The sequence below is a fragment of the Scophthalmus maximus genome, chromosome 14 (assembly GCF_022379125.1).
Source record: "Scophthalmus maximus strain ysfricsl-2021 chromosome 14, ASM2237912v1, whole genome shotgun sequence".
Lineage (NCBI taxonomy): Eukaryota > Metazoa > Chordata > Actinopteri > Pleuronectiformes > Scophthalmidae > Scophthalmus > Scophthalmus maximus.
In genome coordinates this window covers 4,238,731-4,261,500 of record NC_061528.1, presented here as the reverse complement: position 1 = coordinate 4,261,500, position 22,770 = coordinate 4,238,731, and the positions used below count along the sequence as shown (strand labels likewise).

At 41.8% G+C, this 22,770-nt stretch overlaps 2 protein-coding genes across 11 annotated transcripts in view; one reads left to right on the top strand and one right to left on the bottom strand.

Moving 5' to 3' along the window:
• Nucleotides 1–1,278, bottom strand: part of sema5ba (sema domain, seven thrombospondin repeats (type 1 and type 1-like), transmembrane domain (TM) and short cytoplasmic domain, (semaphorin) 5Ba) — a 128,424-nt gene extending 127,146 nt beyond the window's left edge. For 2 of the 7 annotated variants that reach the window (XR_007032128.1, XR_007032129.1), the window contains exon 1: nt 789–1,277. Coding sequence is in view for 4 of the 7 variants with exons in the window: in XM_047337327.1 (XP_047193283.1) it covers nt 789–1,278 (490 nt within the window). In the remaining 3 variants the exon portion in view is untranslated. Of the gene's footprint in view, nt 1–788 lie in introns of all 7 variants that reach the window. The other 5 variants (XM_047337327.1, XM_047337326.1, XM_047337325.1 and 2 more) reach the window with 5 other exon arrangements.
• Nucleotides 1,279–2,421: 1,143 nt separating this feature from the next.
• Nucleotides 2,422–22,770, top strand: part of pdia5 (protein disulfide isomerase family A, member 5) — a 49,154-nt gene continuing 28,805 nt past the window's right edge. For 2 of the 4 annotated variants that reach the window (XR_007032130.1, XM_047337332.1), the window contains exons 1-7: nt 2,433–2,552; nt 11,713–11,842; nt 14,748–14,835; nt 20,716–20,799; nt 20,949–20,994; nt 21,657–21,749; nt 22,599–22,659. Coding sequence is in view for 3 of the 4 variants with exons in the window: in XM_047337332.1 (XP_047193288.1) it covers nt 2,472–2,552; nt 11,713–11,842; nt 14,748–14,835; nt 20,716–20,799; nt 20,949–20,994; nt 21,657–21,749; nt 22,599–22,659 (583 nt within the window). In the remaining variant the exon portion in view is untranslated. Of the gene's footprint in view, nt 2,553–11,712; nt 11,843–14,747; nt 14,836–20,715; nt 20,800–20,948; nt 20,995–21,656; nt 21,750–22,598; nt 22,660–22,770 lie in introns of all 4 variants that reach the window. The other 2 variants (XM_047337333.1, XM_035604526.2) reach the window with 2 other exon arrangements.

Here is a 22,770-nt window from a genome sequence, read left to right as displayed (position 1 = left end):
AAAAGGGGACAACAAGGTGGTCATGTCGACATCACATGGCTGCGGCCCCAAATTCGATTTACCACGTTCAGAGCATTTTAACGCACAAATGACACATTTTCATCCCCATTTTCTCAAGAGATCACATGAAATAAGTTTTCCCTTTTTCAAATTCACGTCCCACTATCCAGACTATGCAGGGGCAGCGTGCAGGCACCAAGTAACTTTGTGACGGTGCTGTAATGTGGCAGGCACAGGCAGCTCCGGCAGCCCCACAAATGCTCCTCTGATCCTGGGATGAAACGTGAGTGGAAAGTCAAACCGGCGGTGGCATAAAGAAACTAACTGCCTCTGAAACAACATAGGGGCTGTATCAGAGCACACACCACTTCAACTGAAACAGTCAAGTGCACTGGCAAAAGGCTCGAGAAAGTATTTGATATTTAGAATTACAACAACCAACCACATTTGCTGAAACACTGGCTCTGACAGAAAACTGGTCCGGAGACAAACGGACCTCGCAGCATGGCTGAATAAAGCCTCCGAGTATCCAGTAGTGATGGAGGACGTTGTTGGGTTTTAATCTAAGCAGGTTACTCAACCGACGAAAATACAGGGGATTGTGTTTAATTTGTCTCCAGTATATATATTTTTTTTAAAATCCAGGACCCTCAAACAACATCGTTTGCGCCTGCAGACGCAAATCTGGTGCGCAACGCACCTCAAAAAAACCCAACTCCCTTTGTATCTGCCAGTGTTGTGCCAAAGAAAGAGACAAAAGTGATTATTTTTTTTGTTTGCCTTTTTACCTTCGAAAGATGTTTTGTATTCCCCGAGTTGGTGCCAAAGCCAGGTGCAGAGAATGAGGAGAGAATCAGCCAGAATAAGCGAGAGACTGTGGGGTCCGTGGTGCCGCGTCCTCAGCCGCTGCGCGCGTCCCGCTCCGAACGACCTGCAGCCGACAACTGCGCGCTCGGCCTCTCTCTCCCCCTCCTCGGTCGTCGGACGATACCACACTGCATGGAGAGGGGGCGGTGGGGAGAGAGGAGTGAGGAAGTGTAGGGGGGGAGGCAAAGACGGGGAGGAAGTGCGCATGGACACCCCTGGAGACTGTCGCAACAGCGAGGCAAAGAAAGGAAAAAGAAAGATAAGCAGGCAGCGTTCGAGGGTGAATAACAGTGAGGACCTGAGAGAGAGAGAGAGAGAGAGAGAGGGGCTCCTGGGAAAGATCTGCTCTACATGTTGTTGTTGTTGTTGTTGTTGTGGTGGTGGTGTTGTCTGGGACCCACAACGGTGCATGGAGCCCTCGTTTGTGCCTGTGTGCAGGGGGGTAACCTGGCAATGCAACTCCACTGGGCATATGTGTAAGTGTGGTATTCATTTATATATTTATTCCTGCTCTTCTACCTCAAAGTTGGCACATGCATCACGTCATTCTATTTTATTCTGTTGTTTACTACATCAGCCCAAATATTCAGGGGAAATAACATGAGCCAAACTATAATTCACAATCTTACTTATGGTGGCTTTTTCTATATTTCGTTATAATTTTAGAGTCCAGAAGGTTGATGGTTAAATGTGAGCGGGGTGATAGTCAGTCTAAATTGACGTCTACTTTCTTTCTACTCTATTGACATGAATGATGTAGATACAGAGTTGGAGGCTTCGTCATTTTGAAACCCACTAGTGACAAGCAGGAGGCCACATTAAAAAAAATGGGTGAGATCCTGACAGTGAAATTATCACTATAAACCAAACTCAAATCCACCAATTTATTCTGTTATCTATGACTCAGTGTTTCCCCCTTTCGTTATTTTAAAAATAAGGTTCCTTTAAGTAAATGCTCAACGTATTCTATTATTTTCTATTTTCTTTGTCAAACTTGAATTTACAAGGGTTGGCATTTTCTTTACGTCTGCACATTTTAAAATATGTTTGCCCATAAAATTGCATTTATTTGTAAATAAATATGCATTCACTTTATATATATATATATACACACATATATATACATACATATATATGCCCACTGGGCCCGGGCACTGCAGCTTAAGTCAAAAGCCGAGGAGCACATACTGAACAGCTTTAATCAAACCGATATTCGAAAGGAACCTAAGTAATTGATAAAGAGCTATAATTAACAGCCATTCAATCAAAAGCCCATTAACTAATTACCCTCTGGTGTAATTCATTGTCTTACAACAGGACTGCATTATGCTGATAAAACAGAAATCATGTACACTATACAGTGCTTACACTTCACCACCCTGACAGCATGGAGGGTAAAGGGAGGGGGCCAGGTGCAACAACAACAACAACAACAACAACAACAACAACAACAACAACAACAACAACACCTCCTCCCCCCCGCCAAGACGCTGAGCTCCGCCGGACTACGTTTCCCATGGTGCCTTGCGCGGCGGCCGAGACTCTTCCCCTCCCGTGGAAAGGCGACTCACTGCGCGTGCGCATCCAGACGTGGCAACGGCATCATGGCCTCCTGGAACCGCTGCGGGAGTCTGATGAGGGAGGCGAGAATGTCCACGTCGTCGCTGCTGCTGCTGCTGCTGCTGGTGAGTGAACCGAACCCTCGTCGTGCGTGATGTCGCGGGTGTGTTAACCGCCGCCGGGTAATTCTTTCTCTGGAGGAGGTTTGTGGCCCGGGTCCGGGAGCGTGGTGCGGGAAGGAGGAGGAGGAGGAGGAGGAGGAGGGATCCGTACCCGCGGCTCCTGCTGCCTGGACCCGGGCGGGCAGGAGGGAAAGTTGACAGCCCCCCGTCCCCGACTGAACTTGGGGCTCCTCGGGTTGAACCTAACCGGGTAGTGACGTGGTTGGACCGCGGGTTTCTTATGTGGCGCAGGTACAGAAAGAAGAAATGGCAGGATGTATATAGTGTGAGCGGGTCGCCTGGTGTGTGTGTGGCGCGTGCGTGCGCGGGATTCCCCGACCGGACCTGATGAGCCACCGTACTTTCCCCCCTTAAATAGATTCAACCCCTCATTGACACTTTCAAACGTTTCCAAATCACGTATCTAAGTGTGATGCTAGCTCGTTAGCTGCTGCTATTGTTATCAACACACTCGTCCTCAGCAACTCTGTGTGTTCAGGCAAGGGATGGCGAAGGGGAGTTCAAGTTTGAAAGTTTGGGAATTGTGCAGACGAGTGTGTGTGTGTGTGTGTGTGTGTGTGTGTGTGTGTGTGTGTGTGTGAAGCAGCAGCTACTGTAAATCTGTGTGAAACAGAAGTACAAGTTTCCTTCCATGTCATGTGACCCGTCAAAACCGGATTGGTTCCCATCCTAATTTATGTGTCATAGCTAACTATTATTACAATTATGATGTTATTATTAACTTACTGATGTAATAGTTTTGTTTTAGGTTGTTTTCTTCTTCTTTTCAAAATACTCTAATCGGTCCGCTGGCAACTTCGTGTTGAAGTTTATGCGTAGAGCACAACTCTTTACGCAACTTGTCGCATCGCATGGTGATCACGATAAGTTCTATGTTGTGACATGAATGCAGGTAGATAAAAGCATTTATATGCACTTTACTAGTCTTGACTAACCGCTCAAAGTGCTTTGCAGAACGAGTCACATTCAACATGTGTGGCCCTACCTGCTTTCAGTGGCTTGTTATGTACAGATTCAGTGTCAGGGGCGGGTGGCAGGTATGATCATACTCAAAACAGTGTTCAGTGTCTTGCCCAAGGAAACTTCGGCCTGTGGATCGGAGGAGTCGGGAATCAAACTAAAATTAGAAAATGGTCTGCAAATATGCATAATTGGTAGTTAGTGAGCCATAACCATTAAGATCCATTCATTCCACCATTAGCCAACCTGTAATACCGATACAGGACCTTTCCTGCTTCGCTTCCTGTTGCCTGCAGTCTTTGCAAACACGGGTGGTGCCTGGGTGTGTGTGTGTGTGTGTATGTACAGTGCACTCCGTATGCATGCGCACAGTGCTGCCGTTTGATATGTTGACACTGGGCCACAGCTCATTGCATGTGAAAAAAAGATTCTGAGTATCGTGTTGACTCTCACAGTGGTTTTACATGCACAGCAGACGGTGTAAGGTGCAGGATGCGTAGCGGCCTTTATTTGATTGTTAATCCCTCACAGTTAATGACTGTCTGAAGACTGAAGTCTCCGACCCACGCTCGGTTGCCTTGTTTATATCTTACGGTTCATCGCTCTGCTGCTGCATTGTCATAAAAATTAGAAGACTGTTGACACTGTTCGCCTGCTATGGATGGAAACACGCCCCCAAATTTCAGTTTGCAGTTGGTATTTTCCCTCATAGTCAAATCTTAAGTGTAGGACTACAAAGACAAAACTGAAATTCAAGAATTTTCCTTTCTCACTTCATCGATGTTGTATTTTAGACTATGGTGAACATGAATTCTCACAACTACTTAACTCAAAATGTCGTCTCCCAGTCAACGATATATGTATATTTATATTTAGGCCGGAATAATCAATATGTGTGACCCAACATGCTCTCGGTGACATTTTATTTAGTGTTGATTCAGTGTTGGCTGCCAAGGGACGGGACAGGTGGCCCTTATTGATTATTGTCCACCAAAGACAGATTTTAGAGGCATAATCACACTTTAATAAATGTCTGTTTCTTTTATGTATAATTCCTAATTGCAGTTAATCAAATATTAATTTTAACCTTCTTTCACAGAAAAAAGACAAACCTAATCAACATCTTTCTCACATCCCCTCGTGTCTGTATTGATAAAGAAATTACATTAAGTCAATGAGCTGATCCAATTGCTCTTTTACAGATCATCCAACCACAAACACAGCGGTATAAAGCCCAAACATATTCACATAAACACATTCAGTGTATTAAATACTAGTTTTACCTGTGAGCTAATGACCCAACAGGAATACAGTTATTGAGCTAGAGCTGGCCGATCTCAGCACCCGGGTTAACCATCAGACGGCACACAGAAACAAACAAACAGTCATCAATCCAAATCATGTTTACAGTCAATAATCAGCAATATTATGGATTTAAAGCTGTAAATATCTGATTTTGCGAGTGAGTAATGAGGCTACAAATCTGATTCTTTTCTGATGCTCCATTTCTACATTTTGGTCGGCACCAAAAAAAAGTTTTGTGGTTCAATGGCAGCTTGACGGTAGGCTCCCCTCCCCCTGACGTCCACGGCCGATAGCTGAAATGTGATAGTTGCTAAAGCTGCTAATTGATCGCTCCTCTGCTCATTTGAGAGCTAAGGAGCCTCTAAATCAGCGCCCTGTGTGTGTTATCGGATGCCCGCGCCGCTTCCTCGACAATCAGCCAGTCCACACACGCCGACACACACCTGACTGGCTCATTAGTCAGAGGAAACTCGAGGCAAGTGCTTGACAAACGCCGGCGCGATTTGTGCTGATTCAGTGCTGCCCCCAGAGCTGGATGCCATTTATTAAGCAGATTTGTCACAGCAGATGGAGGGTGTGGGCTCGCAGGCACAGGGGCCGGGCTACCTGCTGCTTAGTAAGCGCCACATTTTTAACTGCAACGTGACAGGACATAGTTTTATGGCAGATAAAAGTATGTCCCATTGACGTTTAGAGCACCAACGGATTTCCTCGGAGTCTGCGCCGAGTCATCACAAAAGGGCCAGATTAAGAGACGTGCAAGGTTTGTCGTGTGAGTGATGATGAAAGAGATTCAGGTAGATTACCGTCACCAGAACGGATTTTGTTGAGAGGTCACATTTTGTGCATGTCAGTTGACATTTTAATTGTGGTCCCATTGTGGCTGCCAGCAGTAAAAGAGTTGGCAGCTATTCTGGCATTTGAACAGCACCCAGGTTTTGTGCATTGTTGCAACACTGCGGATTTGTCAGTGTCACTTCTGCTTAACTCTCTGCCTTTAATGCCGTGACCATGACAAATATATTGGCCGAGACGGGCGGATAATGACGTGCAGACTGGGGTTAGGTTAATTTGGAGACTCTCCATTGAGCAGGTGTGATGAATGTGAGAGTGAAGGGTTGTTTGTCTCTGGGTGTTGGCCCTGTTGACCCGTTCACACACCTTCACACAGCGCTGCTATTTTTTCTGTCACATTCATATGGAAGAGCTGTCAGAGGCAATTTAGGGTTACGTGTGACACATCGGCACTTGGACTGGGGGAGGCGGGGATCAAACCGCCCACCTTCGGGTTAGTGGAGAACCGTCTCTACCTCTTGAGCCACAGCCGGCCCAAATGTCGGCTGGGATTGGTTAAATCGTTGTCATGGGTGTTTGAGCTTTACGTTTTTGAAGAGTATGCAGATCTTCACATTTATTTATTTTGGGTTGATTGCTCCTAGGGCGGCAACTAACAATTATTTTCCTAATCGATGAATCTGTTGAAAATGTTCTCGATTAGTTGTTTGGTCCATAAAATGCCAATGAATTGTGAAAAATGACCATCGTGTTTCCCAAATCCAAAGATGATGTATTGTTTTTTTGTTTACTGTCATAAAGGAGCAAAGAAACCAGAAAATATTCACATTTAAGAAGCTGAAATCAGAGAATTTACTAACTAAAACTACTTGAACTGATTGATCGATTATCAAAATAGTTGCCGATTAATTTAGTAATCGATAAATAACCGCTTAATCGATGAACTGTTGCAGCTCTAATTGCTACTAAATCAAATTGATAAAAACATGATTTCTCTTAAAGGACAGCGGGAATTCAGAACCTAAGCACACTAAAGGGCTCTACTTCGTGCTCCTTTCTCATTTAAAATTCCTGATTGAAATTCATACCTGTGTAACTGTGTGGACATTTTGTGTGTGTGTGTGTGTGTGTGTGTGTGTGTGTGTGTGTGTGTGTGTGTGTGTGTGTGTGTGTGTGTGTGTGTGTGTGTGTGTGTGTGTGTGTGTGTGTGTGTGTGTGTGTCTGTGTGTCTGTGTGTGTGTGTGTGTGTGTGTTAGTTACACCGAATCGCGCTGCTCTCCTTGGGATTCATTCCCACATTGATCTTGCTTTGTACCGATGAGATTGTCTCCCGGCATTGTGTGCTGGGGAGGCAGTGACGAATGCAGCACCATTATAATGCCTCTCACAGTGGATGTTGGAGTGAAGAAACCTTCGTGAGCCATTGTGGTACACGGCTCGGTGATTGGTAGTTGTTAGCGGGGGGGGGGGGGGGGGGGGGGGGGGGGGGTCTCTGTGTCAGTTAGCTGCCAGCTGAGACGGAGACAGGGGGCAGATGTCAGCGACTTAGATATTGTTTTCCACAAGTCAACAGGTCTTTGCAACTGACAAACTAAAACTCTCGCCCTGCAGCCTACTGTAAATCCAACACATCTAGGTAACATTTAATGGACATTTTGTCTTTCTTTTTTTTTGGTGACTAAGTGAGCAAAACAAAAACAATCAATAGAAAAATAATCATTAGTTGTTACTCAATGTGAATTATGTGTCCCTCCTCTTTGTGATCGTAATGAGGGTCAGTTAATATGTATTCAAGGAAAAAATATTCAGCCCAGATTGTTACCCATGAATCTGCACGTATGCATTTCAGCCATCATTCCGGATTGTACAATAAAAGTCCGACCTGCAACTTATAAACAGCACTGAATGTGAGGTTCTGACCAGATATTCATCATGGACCAAAAAACTTTTCTTATTTTTTTTCATTTAGTTTAATTTATTCAAATTGCATACCCTTGTGAACTGAACTATTGCGCGATAACGAGACAAGTGTTGTGATTAAGACTGCTGTGATCTGATAAAAAATAGAGTCGTGTGCAGTTGCAGTTGATCACCCCTTGCATTTATCAGTTATCAGTTCTAGTTGGAATTATTTTTATTGTAGAAGGCAAACAGCCCTTGAAAGGAAGGGAGCACCAGCACTCATCAGACACTGTGAAAATGAATCTGATTCTCATCACAGCCATTTTTTATTATCAGTTTACTTGAACCCTTCACATTATGTGGAATACATACCGCCACTCCGCAGTGGTGCAATGCTGCTTCTGAATATGTCTCTTACAATGGTTTGTGGGGAAATAGTCAGCGGCGTCTATTTATTTCTATTATTTTACATCTGTTACTGAAAAATGGCGTACGTCTCAGTTGGTGGAAGACTCGCATTATTTCCTAATCATGGCCATTGTTGTCTTGACAACAGTGTGATTCTCAGCTGCTTCAACTTTAGGTATCAGCCTGTACTTTACATGTGCCAGGAAGCACTTCGAAATCCATCTGATGAATGTAACTAAGTAATTGGCCTTGTATTTTTTCAGATTCATACTGTGTGCAGTTCAGTCCAGACCATTGTATGAACCAAGGTTTTTTGATCCAGTTATTTTTTGGTTTCACATTGTTATTTAGGGAGCTCACAAAATTTTTTAGTATGACATATATATTATATATATATATATATGTCCTGTTGTCATCACTGACGACTGCATCTACCAATACTTGACATTGATTGGTTTGTAGACCGGTTGCATCGGATGTCGGCGTGTTGTCAATTCAGTTGGTAGTAGTCTTTCCGTTTTAATAGAGAAAATGAATGAACACCATGAATGCCACTGTCATATTTTATGGTGTTATCGCAGGAGGAGCATAATGAACGTCCTCAGCGTTCAAACATTTTATCGTTGCAGGCGATATTGTCTGAAGCGAAGAAGACTGCGAGCAATCCCTACGAAAACTGAAATGAGATATTTCATCTGGACTAACACTGAAAAGTACGAAGGTCAGGACCAGACCAAAAATGAAACTATACATTTTTTGAAGTTATTCTATGGTTGTATCTTAATTTACATGCCTTGGTTCCTGTAGAGCAAGGTATATTTTTAGTGCTGACTTCATGATGTACTTGCACAAGGGCATAATTACAGTCAATTATAATCAGAAAAGTTAAGTATGAAATTCAGACTGACTCATGTAGCAGAAGTTAGGCCGGCCTTACACCTAACGACTTTCAAGCGATTTCACTGTCGTAGACAACTTTCCAGTGTCGGTATGAAATCATGAGAGTTTTGCCGGAGTTGAGTCGCGCTCCCGTCATCTCGAACGTTGGTGTGAGGTGTAAACTTCCAACGGGAGCATGGTGGGAAATAATCTAAAAAGGAATCTACAGTAGTTGCAGTCTTGTAAATAGTGACCCTGCAAGGTCCCCAGTCTTTGCAAAATCCTAGCCTGCACCTTAAAATCTCTGTGACTAATGACACATTGTCTTTAGATGTGAGAGGGTGTCAGACTGAAGTCTTTTAAAAGTCTTTTCAGTGTCCTCTCAAAGTCGTCTAGTGTATGGGAGGCATGAGGTGTGAAGGCACCTCCCGAAGACTATAGGCTCCTTTTTTTTCAGGAGACAATTTTCACAGCAGGAAAAGCACAGGTGCAAATCATCAAATGAATTTCTGGGAATCTTGAATAGAACGGAGGCATCTTTAACTTTGTGAGGAACAACTGGGCCTTTTCCTACTGTGACAAATCAAAATGTCTGCTGGGAAAAGGCCTATTTATCTCTCTATAGGCATCATTATGATTTGTACAAAAACGTTTTAAACAAAAATAAAGTAGGTATATATTCAACTAAATAGCCCCCTGATGAAAATGTCTTCATTAAGATAAAGACTTAACTTTTCTGAACTCACTTAGACAAACATTCTCTAATCAGAAACTTCTCCATGTCAAACACTCGAGGCCTGGAAGGTTAAAAGGTGGTGGCTCTGCAGTAGAAGGCAGCTGTTTGGTTTACGGTTTAAGTTATTATGGATTCCAAAGCCGAGCCAAAGTCACACATAAAGATTTCACTTTTCAAACTATTCCTCAAAGCTCCAAAGTTCCAATGCAAGAAAAATACAGTATTTATTGATCCACTGGAGAAATAACTATCCAATCCATACTGAACATGGATTGGTCAATTGTAGACAAGTGGATTATGTATTGACTTTTTCTTTTACTGGGTGTCTGGGTCACCATTGGGGTCCTTTTGTAATTTATTGTGAATAAGCAAGCTCCACTCTTCTCACAGCCATCTTTCCTAGAAAGTACTTGGATGTTTTTACCTCTTACGACGCAACTTGTCACTTTTCTATATTTTGAAATAAAGTACCACTTTCTCAGTTTTATTTACCAAACAGAACATATTTAAAAGGCTTGATTGCTGTTGCCACTTTAACGTGTCACAATTTGTACCATAAAGACAACAAATGTTCCACTATTTAGTGTGAGAGTGAATGATTTAGAAAGTATCATGTTCAGTTTTCATCATTTTAATGCATCTAGCACGCCACCAAATAGCCTATCACATTCCGTCTTTCACTTTGATAAGTAAGACAGCCTGCCATCTCCTTTCAGCTCTGTTCTCGCTCCCATAATTACCCACCTAGTGTCATCCAGCCATCTTCTAATTAGCCCACCCTTCGAATTGTGGTTCCCATGGGTCCTAAACAAGATCCTGACACAGTTTGCGTCAAACTTTGCGTCATCATCACTTCAACACCCCAGTTAATACTTGAGATGACAATAAGATTGATTGGTTACCTATAATACATACCTTAAAGTACATAATTGAACACTTAAGTTGTCTGTTGTTCATTCTTCTCCAAACCGCCTTTGGCTTTTTCCAGGATAATCTTGAAATTTACCGATGTACAACTCGTCGTGTCCTTTAAGATTGCCATCAGATTCACCTCAGTAGAGTAGCCGCTCGGGAATTAAAATTAGAAAACGAGCCCGACAGGTGTTTGTTTTCATTCCGTGTGATATCACTCATCAAGCAGGGGTCCACTGAGCGAGCAGACAATGTTTTGTGTCTAATTCAGTTCTCCGTGGGCTTTTTAAGTCTTTTTAATGAATGGTGATGGCACAGAGACTATTAGAATGCACTGAATTAACTTCATGTGGCTTGAGCGTAATCAGTCTTTTTTCTCCCCTTTTTTTGTCCTAGTCGTCTTTGATTAAAGTCTTAGCCTTTCAACATAGGCTTTTCCCCCCATATTAGGTGTTTCACACCATTAGCCCAACTACCAGTGTAAGTCGAAGGAGCCAGTCGGGCTAATGATGCCCATATACCCACATATGTTGTCTTTGAAGCCACCTGAACAGGTTGATATTGGAACCAATCAGTCTTGTTTGTGGCACAGTAGGTGGAAAGAAATCTGTAATTATATAACTGTGGTGTCGAAGCTCCTACTAGCTTTCCACTTCAGTGTAAGTGTCAAGTAAAAAACTGTTGATTTTGTTTATGTCGATTAAAAAAAAAAACAGTGCAACGTAGTTATCAAATGAGATGAAAGCCATTGTCTAAACGGAAAATGATGTGTTATTTGGAGATATTCATTAATCTAATGGCAGCGTAGTGTCAATTCAAGCAGAGCACTGAAGATGCAGTCGCATTACCTGATTGCATCAGATGCATCTCCATCGGTTCCAGTGCTCATTCATCTACCGCTTGGCAACCGGCTGACCACGAACATCCAATCATCATGATTATAAAGTTTATACAGCTTTAAACTTTTAATCTGACTCTTCTCACTGTTATTCTCCTGATATGCTCATGAAAATTTACAGTTTATGTTAATTAAGGGATTCAAATTCTGTAATCCTTTTTCTGATTTAGTCATTTGCTAAATGTGATCAAGAAATAACATTTTCCCATTGAACGATAAAGATGGAAAGTGATAAATAGCAGGTCGTCCTCTGGGGAGCTCGAATGTGCTCAGTATATTTCATGGCGATCTGTGTATATATTTTTCACCAGGTGTGTCTGCTGCCCGTGCTGGAGGCGGTGAAGGTGTCTCCCCTCATAGAGAAGGTCAACGACCACAAAGACTTCAAGAAGCTGCTCAGGACGAGAACCAACGTCCTGGTGCTCTACACAAAGACAGGTAGGTAGACGATGAGGGGTGTTTGCTGCATCAGGCTGTAGATTGTACCTGGTTCAAGGGGGTGACATCATGGAACACAACATTGGTCGCAATGTTGGATGTAATTTACTGTCAGAGATATTATGTTATGCCACTACATGTGGTCTCTTATGAAGCAGAATAGGCTTGTTGAGAGGCCTCAGGGACGGGGACAATTATTATAATGGATCATGAAAAATGCTTGTATTCTCTCAAAGACGCATAGGTCGTCGCGAAGTGCTGGAAAGCTGAATAATATCTGGGGTTTTATCGAATGTCATAGCCAGAATGTCCTAACTAGAAAAATGAAACTATACATTTTTTGAAGTTATTCTATGGTTGTATCTTAATTTACATGCCTTGGTTCCTGTAGAGCAAGGTATATTTTTAGTGCTGACTTCATGATGTACTTGCACAAGGGCATAATTACAGTCAATTATAATCAGAAAAGTTAAGTATGAAATTCAGACTGACTCATGTAGCAGCATTCAGCATTTAGTTGTGTGAAATACACACTCAGTTGCATCCCAACGGATCAGTTTTTTTGTCTAAAAGAGATATATAATTCATGACTACATGAGCTGACACAAAAAATAATTACGACTGAGACCTCTTGGCGGTCTCTTCCCACATTATGTGTTGCTCCGACATCCCAATTTACAGAGTTGAAACTATCACCCTGCAGATGTAAGATGCCATTTAAATGCCATTTCCTTCAAATGCGGGAGAGTTGAGTCATTATGAATGATTAAAACACCAAATTAATTAAACTTCCTTTGATTGCCTTGTAATAAGAGTGGAACAGTGGCACTTTGCCCAAATCTGATATAATTAATTAAGAAACTCTGAGCCACAGTATCTTAAAAAACTAAACATATTGCAATAATGGTTTGTGGCCCTTTAGCATGTGGGCTGCTTTATAGTGATGATCACTGTCGTCTGTCCCAGTAATGAACTTAGACATACTTATCTTGAACAATTAGAGAGTAGCTGTTAAATAGAAACTAAAACACTTTATGTATCAAACAGAGTTATAAAAAAGTTGTTTTCTTCCAACCATTAGGGAGAACCCCCTAATGCTCCCAAGTAGATTTTAATTCTGTTTTCATTTGCACATTTCTGCAAAGGAAGCGGAATATACTCAGCAGGCTAGTAGAAGGATCTGCTTGATATCACAAATGTTTCCCCTTTCAAAATGATCCTCCTAACCTTTAATAAGCAGCAGAGGACTCCCACAACCCCACAGCCAGAGATTTATTTGTTTCATAATTCATGCTCCATATCAGTCTGCCTCAGGTCATTGGATAAGGCTTCAACGCACTGAGCAGTAACTCTGATTGATCACTGGCTGCAGCCATTCCATCTCCAAAGACGCCAAAGGTTCCCCCCCTCCTTCTGCCATGCAGGTTTAACGTCCCCGCGCCGACCAAATATCTGACCCTAACATCTCATCCATTCCCCCGTCTTTAGTAAAGACAAGTTTTGCTCTGTCCCTTCCCCACCAACGGCCTCCGACCACTCTGCAGTTAGTCACATCCCCGCTGAGTTTATATCCCATCAAACCGTAGGAATGGGCTTATTAGAAAATCGACCCGCTAGTATCTGCTCACCTCCTGCTCGATAAATGGTCATAAATGGATGCTTAATTGCCAGATGTGTTTGCTACTGACCTATGCTGCGTTTAGTCTGGACAAAACCTAGCAAAGCATTTATTTAAACGTGAACACCCCCGTTTTGATACAGAAGCTTTGCAACTATGGCAGCTGAGAAGGCCAATTCCTGAGTTCTTGTGGAAGAAACATTTTTATCACGAAGCTCATTATGTATACTACTACACCTACGTTTAAATGCTTTTAAAAAAACAAGAGTTTTTGAAAATCAACGTGTACAAAAAGTTTAGATTAAATGACTTTTAGCTAAATTCATACACTTAAGAAAAACATGTTTTCCAACATCGATTTTTTATTAATATTGATAAATGATACACCTCGTAGCCCGTCAGTCACTGTTTCGAGCAGAAATGACGTTCAACCCGGAACGTTTTAGAGATTGAACGTGCTCCTGGTACACGGCAGGACCCTGGAGAGGAAGGGGCGCTGCCCCCTAAATCTAAATATAGCCATGGACCGGAGCGTTGAGAGGAGTTAATAAAACACATTTGGTTTCTGGGGAGAATAAAACTGATTCATTGTGTTGCACAAGGACTAGAATATTACACCGTGTTTACTTTACTCGACGGAATCTACTTTGCCCGCTGTATCTGTTCAAAGTCAGTAATATTACTATGCGTGTTGTTGTAGCTGGTGCAGTTCATCACACAACACTTTCTCTTCTTTCCCAACGCACAAAGCAAACTGCGTAGCACAGCCAAAAGTTCTCTCGGACAAGGTAAATTGTGCAAGTCTTGCTTACTCCATGTCGTCTTTGCCCGAGCTCGATGTTCATCATCACGCCTCACAATGCGGTGGCGAGCAGCAGATACAAGCTAGAGTTCGCCAAAACATACCGTCTTTGCTTCCCTTTCCCCTTGTTTCTGAAAAGTCTGTGTGCCTCTGCAGCCGTAGAGAATATAATCCTCCCAACTCCTGCTCAGTCACACACTATTGTAAGATGTTGAAAGCTGATGTAACTTAACCCCACCTCCCTGAACCCATCCAGTGAAAGGTATTGGAAAACTCTAACGTCACCCCGACTAACCCACACGCAGTGTTCCCTTTCTTCATCACTCGGTGCCTTTAGTAAGTCGCTGAGCTCCACTGAAACTCAAAGCCACTTCTCTGTGTTTGACACGACAGTGTCCTCTGTGTCTCGAGGCTCTGGGACGTCCTGGGCCGTTGAATGGTTTTGGTAACAAGGCCCGATCATGGTTTATTCACTGTGTCTGCAGCTACATCCGGGGACTCGCACCTGAAACTGCTGTCAGATGTGGCCCAGACAGTTAAAGGCCAAGGAACTATCGCCTGGGTCAACTGTGGGTAAGTAATGGCACAATTTTTCTAAAAAAAAAAACTCTACTCTCTCCATCATACCCACTGACTCCCAGGCTTTTTCAACATTACGGTCTCTTTTGTCCCAAGGAATTTTCTGACAGTCATTATAAAGACAGAGCAATTTCCTCCTCCCTATAAGAATGTCTGTGGTGCCATCCATCTGCACAATTTATGGCTTTTCCCGCAGCCTCTAAATGGCCTTGTTCCACTGTTTCTATTGTACAGGCGCAATTTGACAAGAGGCCACTCATTATTGGAGCCGGTGGAGCTTAATGTGTGACACATCTTTACACCATTTTCTCTTCTCCCTGGTTTTCTTTGTGTTCATTTTACCCTAAAATGGTACATGAAGGAAAAGGAATTGGAACAACAGTGATTTATGTCATTTTTTTTTTCAGTTTTTGTTTCTGTTCCTTTTTTTTATTTGGTTGTATGACTCACTGTGTTGTAAGTATCACTGACTTACAAAGCTGAAATGATACATCAATCAATCCATATGTCAGCTCCAGAAATGGTCCTTGTTTGAATTTTTTTAGTACCAGTACAATTTTGGTACCAATCATGCTTGCTTTTTTTGGATTCCTTGCTTCATGGCTTTGTTCAAAAATTTTATGTGTATGGAGTTGACCAGCCATTTAATGCTTGACAATGGGTTCTCATGCAAGAACCGTTCGTACGAACAGATTTGTTCTTAAATCGTGCGTACAAGTGATTTAGGAGAACATCCCGCATTCACCAATTTTCTCGTGTTTTCACATTTCTTTGGAGTATGAACAGAATTTACTTATTTATAAAAATAAATAATTTTCACCTCATTAGGTTGGCATAATCCTGTTTAATTCTGCAGTTCGAATTATTTATATAACTCAACATATATTCATGCACCTGCGCTTGCCCGGTACATGTATTCATGGCCAGTTTATCAGTAATTAAAAAATGAATTGGCTTCCTACTCGACTACTTGATTAATTAAAAAATGACCTGCAGGTATTCACCAAAATAATAATTACTAGTTGGGCACCATACATTTTTTCTGCACACTATTTCCCCTATAATACATCTGTCCTCTGTCTTTCTGGAGCTGATCTATCTTCATCCCACACTGTTTACATTAAGCAAACTCTAGATACTAAACAGATACCAGCAAGTATTTAGTTTACTCCAAGCACAGCTTGCCTTGTTCCCCTGAGATCTGATTCTGGCTTGTTGTCTCTTTTTGCCTTTCCTGCTGTTTAGTTCCACTTACTTTTCATTTCAGTTCTTCTTTTATATACCTGTCAACCCATCAACTGTGTGAACTGTAAGTCCACACCGGGGAGGAAAGAATGTATCATACAACAGGAAACTGCGAGGAAGGCAGTTATTCCCCTTTGACACCTCCGAGCTCATTGCAGCATTCACAATCTCTCTCAAGCTTATCCAGGTTAGACGACCGCGAGGACGGTCAGAAGGGGAAACTAAACTCAAAACCTGTCGGAAGTTTTGTTGTCCACATTTCTCTCAAAGATACATGTCATTTCTTCTTATTTACTTTTTGACTCTGTGGCTGTTTTTTTGTCTGGGAGAGTCCTGTATCATCATCTCTGTCCTCCTTCCCCAACAACCCCAGCATGACAGAGAGTGCGTTTACTGTTGAGCGGAGATTTACACCCGGCCAGATTCCTAGCAGGGGAGCCGGAGCGAAACTGGGTTCATCGCTACAGGAGACATGGATCCGGTGCCAGGCTCTATAGCGAGGCATTGTGCTGTTTGGCATGTTCCCCCCCCCCCCATCTCAAATGGAGCCGCTCCAAAATGGAAGACCCAGCTGAGAGCCCATGGTGGACAGAGGGAGAGAGTGTGGAGCGCATATCACAGCGTGAGAATGGTCCGCCCTGCCAAGGAACCAGGGCCACTAAGGCCAGAATGACACACTTTGAACAGATGACAGGGACCGCGGTGTTGGCCAACAGGGATTCACCAGAGGGACGGATGAGCTCATACAGGAAGGGACTGCGCTGCCTTGCTTCTATTCCCCTGAAAATTTAAAACAGACATAGAACATAAAAAGACACATGGTGCTGTCTGGATCATTTGGAAGATTAGAGCAAAAATTAAGCAGAGCACGTTTTAGAATCGGTGTTTTGCAAAAGTAATATTGAAATGGTTTGCAGGGCTTCGTCCTCTTTGCACTATGAATCCATTATTAATCCTTTACTAAAGTAACTGTTGAATATATTCTAAGAAGACTGGAAGATTTGTCACAAAAGTACAAGAAAAGGAACTCACTTTCCCATCTTTCAAGTTCTTTGATATTTTTATTGGTAAAGGAGTTACAAAGACAGCACACATGTTTTCAACTATTCTTAAGCCTGCTATAATTCTATAATACAAACCTTATTAAACTTATTATCACTAAGCAATGTTTTCTATTGGTGATGATTGGCAAGATCTGAGAATATAATAACTTTATTCACCCGGGAAGAGAAACGCAATAATTTTGACCAAATGATCCACGACTTAATGTGGTGGTCAAACTGAAAGTGAGTGCACAACAAATGTAGCTCAAAGTTTGAGTTACAATTTTTTACATACATTTCATGGAGATGTGAATCCAACCTGATTGTCTGACTGCATGTGGTCAGACTTCTTCTTAACAGTCTCACCACATTCTCAGATCCGTGCAGTTAACCTAGTGATTACACCGTTTTCACAATCGATAACAACAGTGGCCAAAGCTTAAATGAAAAAGACCAGCGATCTGATCAAATTATAATTACCTCTCAAGACACCGTGATCAACAAATCATCATGCGTGGAGAACAAAAGACATTCATACAGTAAATCAAACGGCGTCCGGATTTAATTGCCTGCAATGCTGCATAAACACGAGGTCACACTTTTAGACAAACAACCTCATTAAGGTGTTGTGTGCCGTGAGCTCAATAAACACTGAAGAGAAAACCTCCTTACATGTTAGTTTTTCTTTTAGATGAACCAAGTGAAACATGGACCATTTCATTGACCTTCTCTTCTACTTAAGTGATGAATGTGAGAGGAACATTGAGTCTCGTCTCATAACAACACGCGATTGGACGAACGTTTTTCTTGGCATCTACAGCGCGGTTGCATTTTATCCCCTCACCTCATCCGTGTGTCAACACCTTGTAACTTGTTATTAGCCTTCTCGTCCAGTCTTATTTCACCTGCCATATATATATATATATATATATATATATATATAGACATCCTTCTCACTCCAGCGTTGGTGCGTTTGCACTCCGGCTCTTACGCATCGACTGACGTTACCAGAGAGACGATTGCACAGCGGTTGTGTTCATACGCCGGACAGGTCTCTGACAAACCTTTTGTTCTTTCTGTACTGAACATTGGCCCGTGACTCACTCTAACCTCTCCAGGCTTCCGTTTGTTATGTGATGGAGGAGCTGCACCGCTTTGTCGTCGGTTGATTCACAGAAAGTGAACTGCAGAAACATGATGACATGCAGCCTTTTATTTTCCATCTGAGTCAGTTTGACTTTGCAAGTACGATCAAATGACTAAGAGGCTGAACTTCTGGCTTCTGTACCCGGGCATGTGGCTTAGTCATTTGTTTCTTTCATTGAAATAGTTCCAATTTACCATACCTAGGTATATTTAATGCCCTCACTGCACAGCTCACTTGAGTTTATAACACTATACTGAGACATTGTGTTAGAATGGGTTATAAAATAAAATGTGTGTACTATGAAAACAATATTTAGTAAGATGAACATGTCTTTTTGCACAAGTACAATGTAATTATGCTGGCAACAGTCTGTGAAATAGATGCATATATTCAATTAAATCAGGCTCTGGGAAAGATAACTGTAGTTTACGTTTCATTAACATATGGTGTGATGGTCCAACAGACCTCGAAAGCATTAGCTTATTACATTTAGCTGTTGTTGATGTTGGTTTTCAAAACTAGATTGGAACTTGAAGTGTTTTACTCATAACACTATACAGAATATTGTAACCATCAAATAGCTGGTGAACCACTTTGAATTATTAGAAGGATGGTTTTTGCAGTCGCCAATTATACTTTTGTGTTTGACAGATTCCGGATCAATAGCAGGAAAACACAATCAACACACATTCATTTTTGATTAATCTGATTAGTATGCTTTGATCAATAATCAGGTAAAACAGAAGAAGTGAAACACACCCCTGCACATTTTCCCAATCGAAGGTGGTTTCTTTGAGATAGCTGTTTGTGATAGCGGTTCAGAAGCAGATCTTTAATTTACAATAGATAGAAAATGCAGAAAAGCAGGATAAACTCATTGTAAATTACTTCTAAGAGGTGAAAGTGAATGCTATTTTGAATCAAGTGACCCGTGATATTCAAGTGGGATGTTTCAATCTGCAAATACAGGAGTTTCCCGCAGGATTCTTTACTCTGATATGAATTATTGCCTCCATATTGTGTAATTTGTGTAAAGTTGACCCGACATCTAACAAACAAACAAAATCCTTTTAGATAGAATTTCCTGAAACAAATGACTTTGATGAGTGACCGCTGTCTGTTTTAGTTTTTCCTCGACGTGATAGTTTTCGGTGTCTGTTACTGGTGGCGGTGTGTTTCAGGCAGTTTGAGGCAGCAGACTGGCTCTGAGTCGGATGACCGCGCATCACGTCCAAATAAGTGTCGAGGTCACATCTGCTCCTGGTGTGCCCCGACTGGTGCCATCTGCCTGTTATGAGTCAGCAGTATATGGCGTTAAGTCACCGCTCGAAATATTGTCCGTCCGTACGAGCACTCGCAGATTTCACAAAAGTACACAAAACGTGTATTTCGTTTCTCGGTGGAGCGGTAATTGAATTCCTCCTCTTTCGAATTTGTTAGCATAACACTTTCTCGCCATCAGAGATATTTCTCGACACGGCTCTTTAAATGAATACATATTTACCTTGCTCCTTTATTGCAGAAGAGGAACAGTGCTTCATGCTGCTGACGGTGCCTCTTTGTATCAAGTGCGAAGTGTGTGTAGGAGGCTGGATGCATATTTATTTCCTCTCCAACTACGGCCCTTTTTTTTTTTTCAATTACAGAAATGATCCAACAGAGGATTTTTGTATGCTGACACCGCTGGTCTACATCGTAAATAACATTGTATTCCCATTGCATATGAATGTGTTTGTGTATTCACACTGGGCCTGCTAATAATTAGAGCACGGAGCCCTGTTTATGTTTATATTACACTGTACACACGATTACACTGATGCAGCATCTTCGCTCTTTCTATTCCGAATTCACTTCAGCGAAGCTCTCTTGTGAAATTGTGACCAAAAAAAACATGTTGGCAAAGCATATTCATAAACAAGCAATGAAAATATGAATTTTGGTTGCAATACAAGGAAATTAACAAGCAGTTATTGAACTGTGGGAAAATGATGCGTATTATATAGAAGATGCCAGAAAATGTAGGCAGATATATAATCGCCCGCTAGTTGTTTTTTTTTAAGAAAAGTTAGGACTAGAAAAAAGAGAAAACATTTTTTTTCCATTATAACCTATCTCAATATCTAATTGGTGATAGTTAAGTCTGTATTTAGTTAAAATGTGTCTGCGTATTCAGTTTAAAATTTGGATGAAATACAAGTCAAGTTTTTTTATATATATTTGTTTTTATTGAATCTGTGAAAAAAATTAGATTTTTTTTTTCCCCCCAGTGTAGTAAATATATCACTTTGGGATATTGAACTAATCTCAACATCTCTTTCCACATTTCTTCATTGAAGAAGTGTATTGTTATTTACTTGTTCTATAAAAGCCTTTTTCTCGGCATTTTGAGAATTTCTCTCCTGCCCCTCTAATCTTTTAATCTTCGATAATCTTTTCCAGAGATTCCGAGGGTCGTAAGCTCTGTAAGAAAGTGAAGGTGGACCCGAGCTCCAAGCGTGGAGGAGCGGAGCTGCTGCATTACAAGTGAGTAACCAGAAACTCAGCCGTCTGTCAGACACTCACACACACTCCACTGCTTCTGTGGAAAGTAATATCGCGTTCGCAGCTTAAGAAGCATGTTATTCACTGTTCACTCCTGGTGTTGTGAGCTCTGTGCCCTCATCTCTTTGCAGAGATGGGACGTTTCACACCGAGTACAACAGGCCAGCTACCTCCAAGGTGAGTGCTCAGCTGCAGGCCTGCAATCTGTATATGTGCCTTCAGCCTACAGTCTCTCCTATCTCTTTTCCACCAACATGGAACTGGTTCTGTTCCAGTTTGCTCAACTATTATTGAACCGTTCAACCCCCCCAAAAAATTGGTTCGGAACACGAAAAGTTGGTTTTCCAGCAACTCTTGCGACATGAATATACACTTCCCGATATTTTCCACTCTTATATACTAAGACACTTACCGTATGTACATTATAATATCAAATTATAGTCAGGAGATTTTAAATTATTAAATCAAATTGTGATTTAAATGTGGAAAAATCTTTCAAATATGTAAAAGTTTTTTCTTCCTGCAGCTATTAAAAAAATAAAATTAAAAAAAATCTGTTTGCTAGTTTTTGACCATATTTATTTCCCTAATGGAAAATAATCTGAAACAATAAAACACATAAAATCTCTAATTAAAACCATTACAAAGTAATCCCAACAATAACATCCTTGTCAATAGATATGCCACCTGTAGTGTGTGCTGCCATGTTGAAATATTTTCTAGTGTTGCCTCTTCAGTCCATATGGTTTATGTCACTGTATTGTTTCCAGGATGATGGAAATGGACAGTCTCCTCAGATTCATCATTCTGAGTCGTCTGTTGTTGTGTCTGCTTTTCAGTCCATGGTAGCGTTCTTGAAAGACCCATCGGGCCCCCCCCTGTGGGAGGAGAACCCTGAGGCAAAAGATGTCGCCCACATAGAGACAGAAAAAGTAAGTAGAGACCTTATCAACCTTTTGGGCGTTTTGCAATAAGAAATTGCCAAGAATCTGGATAATTGAAGAGCAATATTTGGCCTTTTCATGTTACGGTGATGCGATGCAGCGTCCGCCTCCCCCTCCTCTCTGTCCCTCTGAGGGTATGAATCAGCTCATGGAGCTGACACAGCAGCGTGTCCACACCTGCGGCACAAAACCTCACATATAAAAGCAACATATCAGGGCTTTATCATCAAAAGGACTGCGCAGCGCAGTTGATGAAGTCTAACAAAGGCCTGTCCGGACACTCAAAAATAACATTTCTTGACGGCGCTCATCCTGCTGGGTCAGATCATGGCACCCTCCTCCCCCCAACAATTCACCCCCTGCCTGACAACCTAAGAGTCTCATAAATGATAGACTGCATTTTTGAAATCCCCTTTAATTTAATGAACAGCAGTCCTGACGGTTTTCGCCTGCCCGGAGGCTTGTTGAACGTGTCAACAACACCATTGTGCTGAAGGTTTTTTTCAGGAAGTAGCTGAGCTCATGAAGGTGATGATGAAGAATAGAAACCGGTACGGGGGCTGATCTACCTGCTGTCCGAAAAATAAAGTCTTTTTTTACCCCCTGTTTTTTGTGTCTGCCAATATTTAATAAACTGCTGAGGAGCAGCGACTGAAGCAAAGATGTTGAGTTGACAAGATCTTGTCAAAGTGATAGACTTCACAGTCATCGTGTCAGTGAGGTTTAGTGAATATTAGTTATGTTTCATTTACTCTTGCATTCATTTTATATATTGCATTATTGATAATAAAGCCTCATGATCATCATCTTGCTCATTTCTCTCCGGCTCTTTTTAAGGACTTCAGGAAGCTGCTGAAGAAAGAGGAGAGGCCCATCCTCATCATGTTCTATGCTCCCTGTGAGTCTTTTTAAAAAAATGTTACACCTGGCAACACACTTTTTGATCTTTGAATATACTACACAGTTTTTATCATCAGGAACAGGACTATAAGTAAGAGTAGTTAATTAG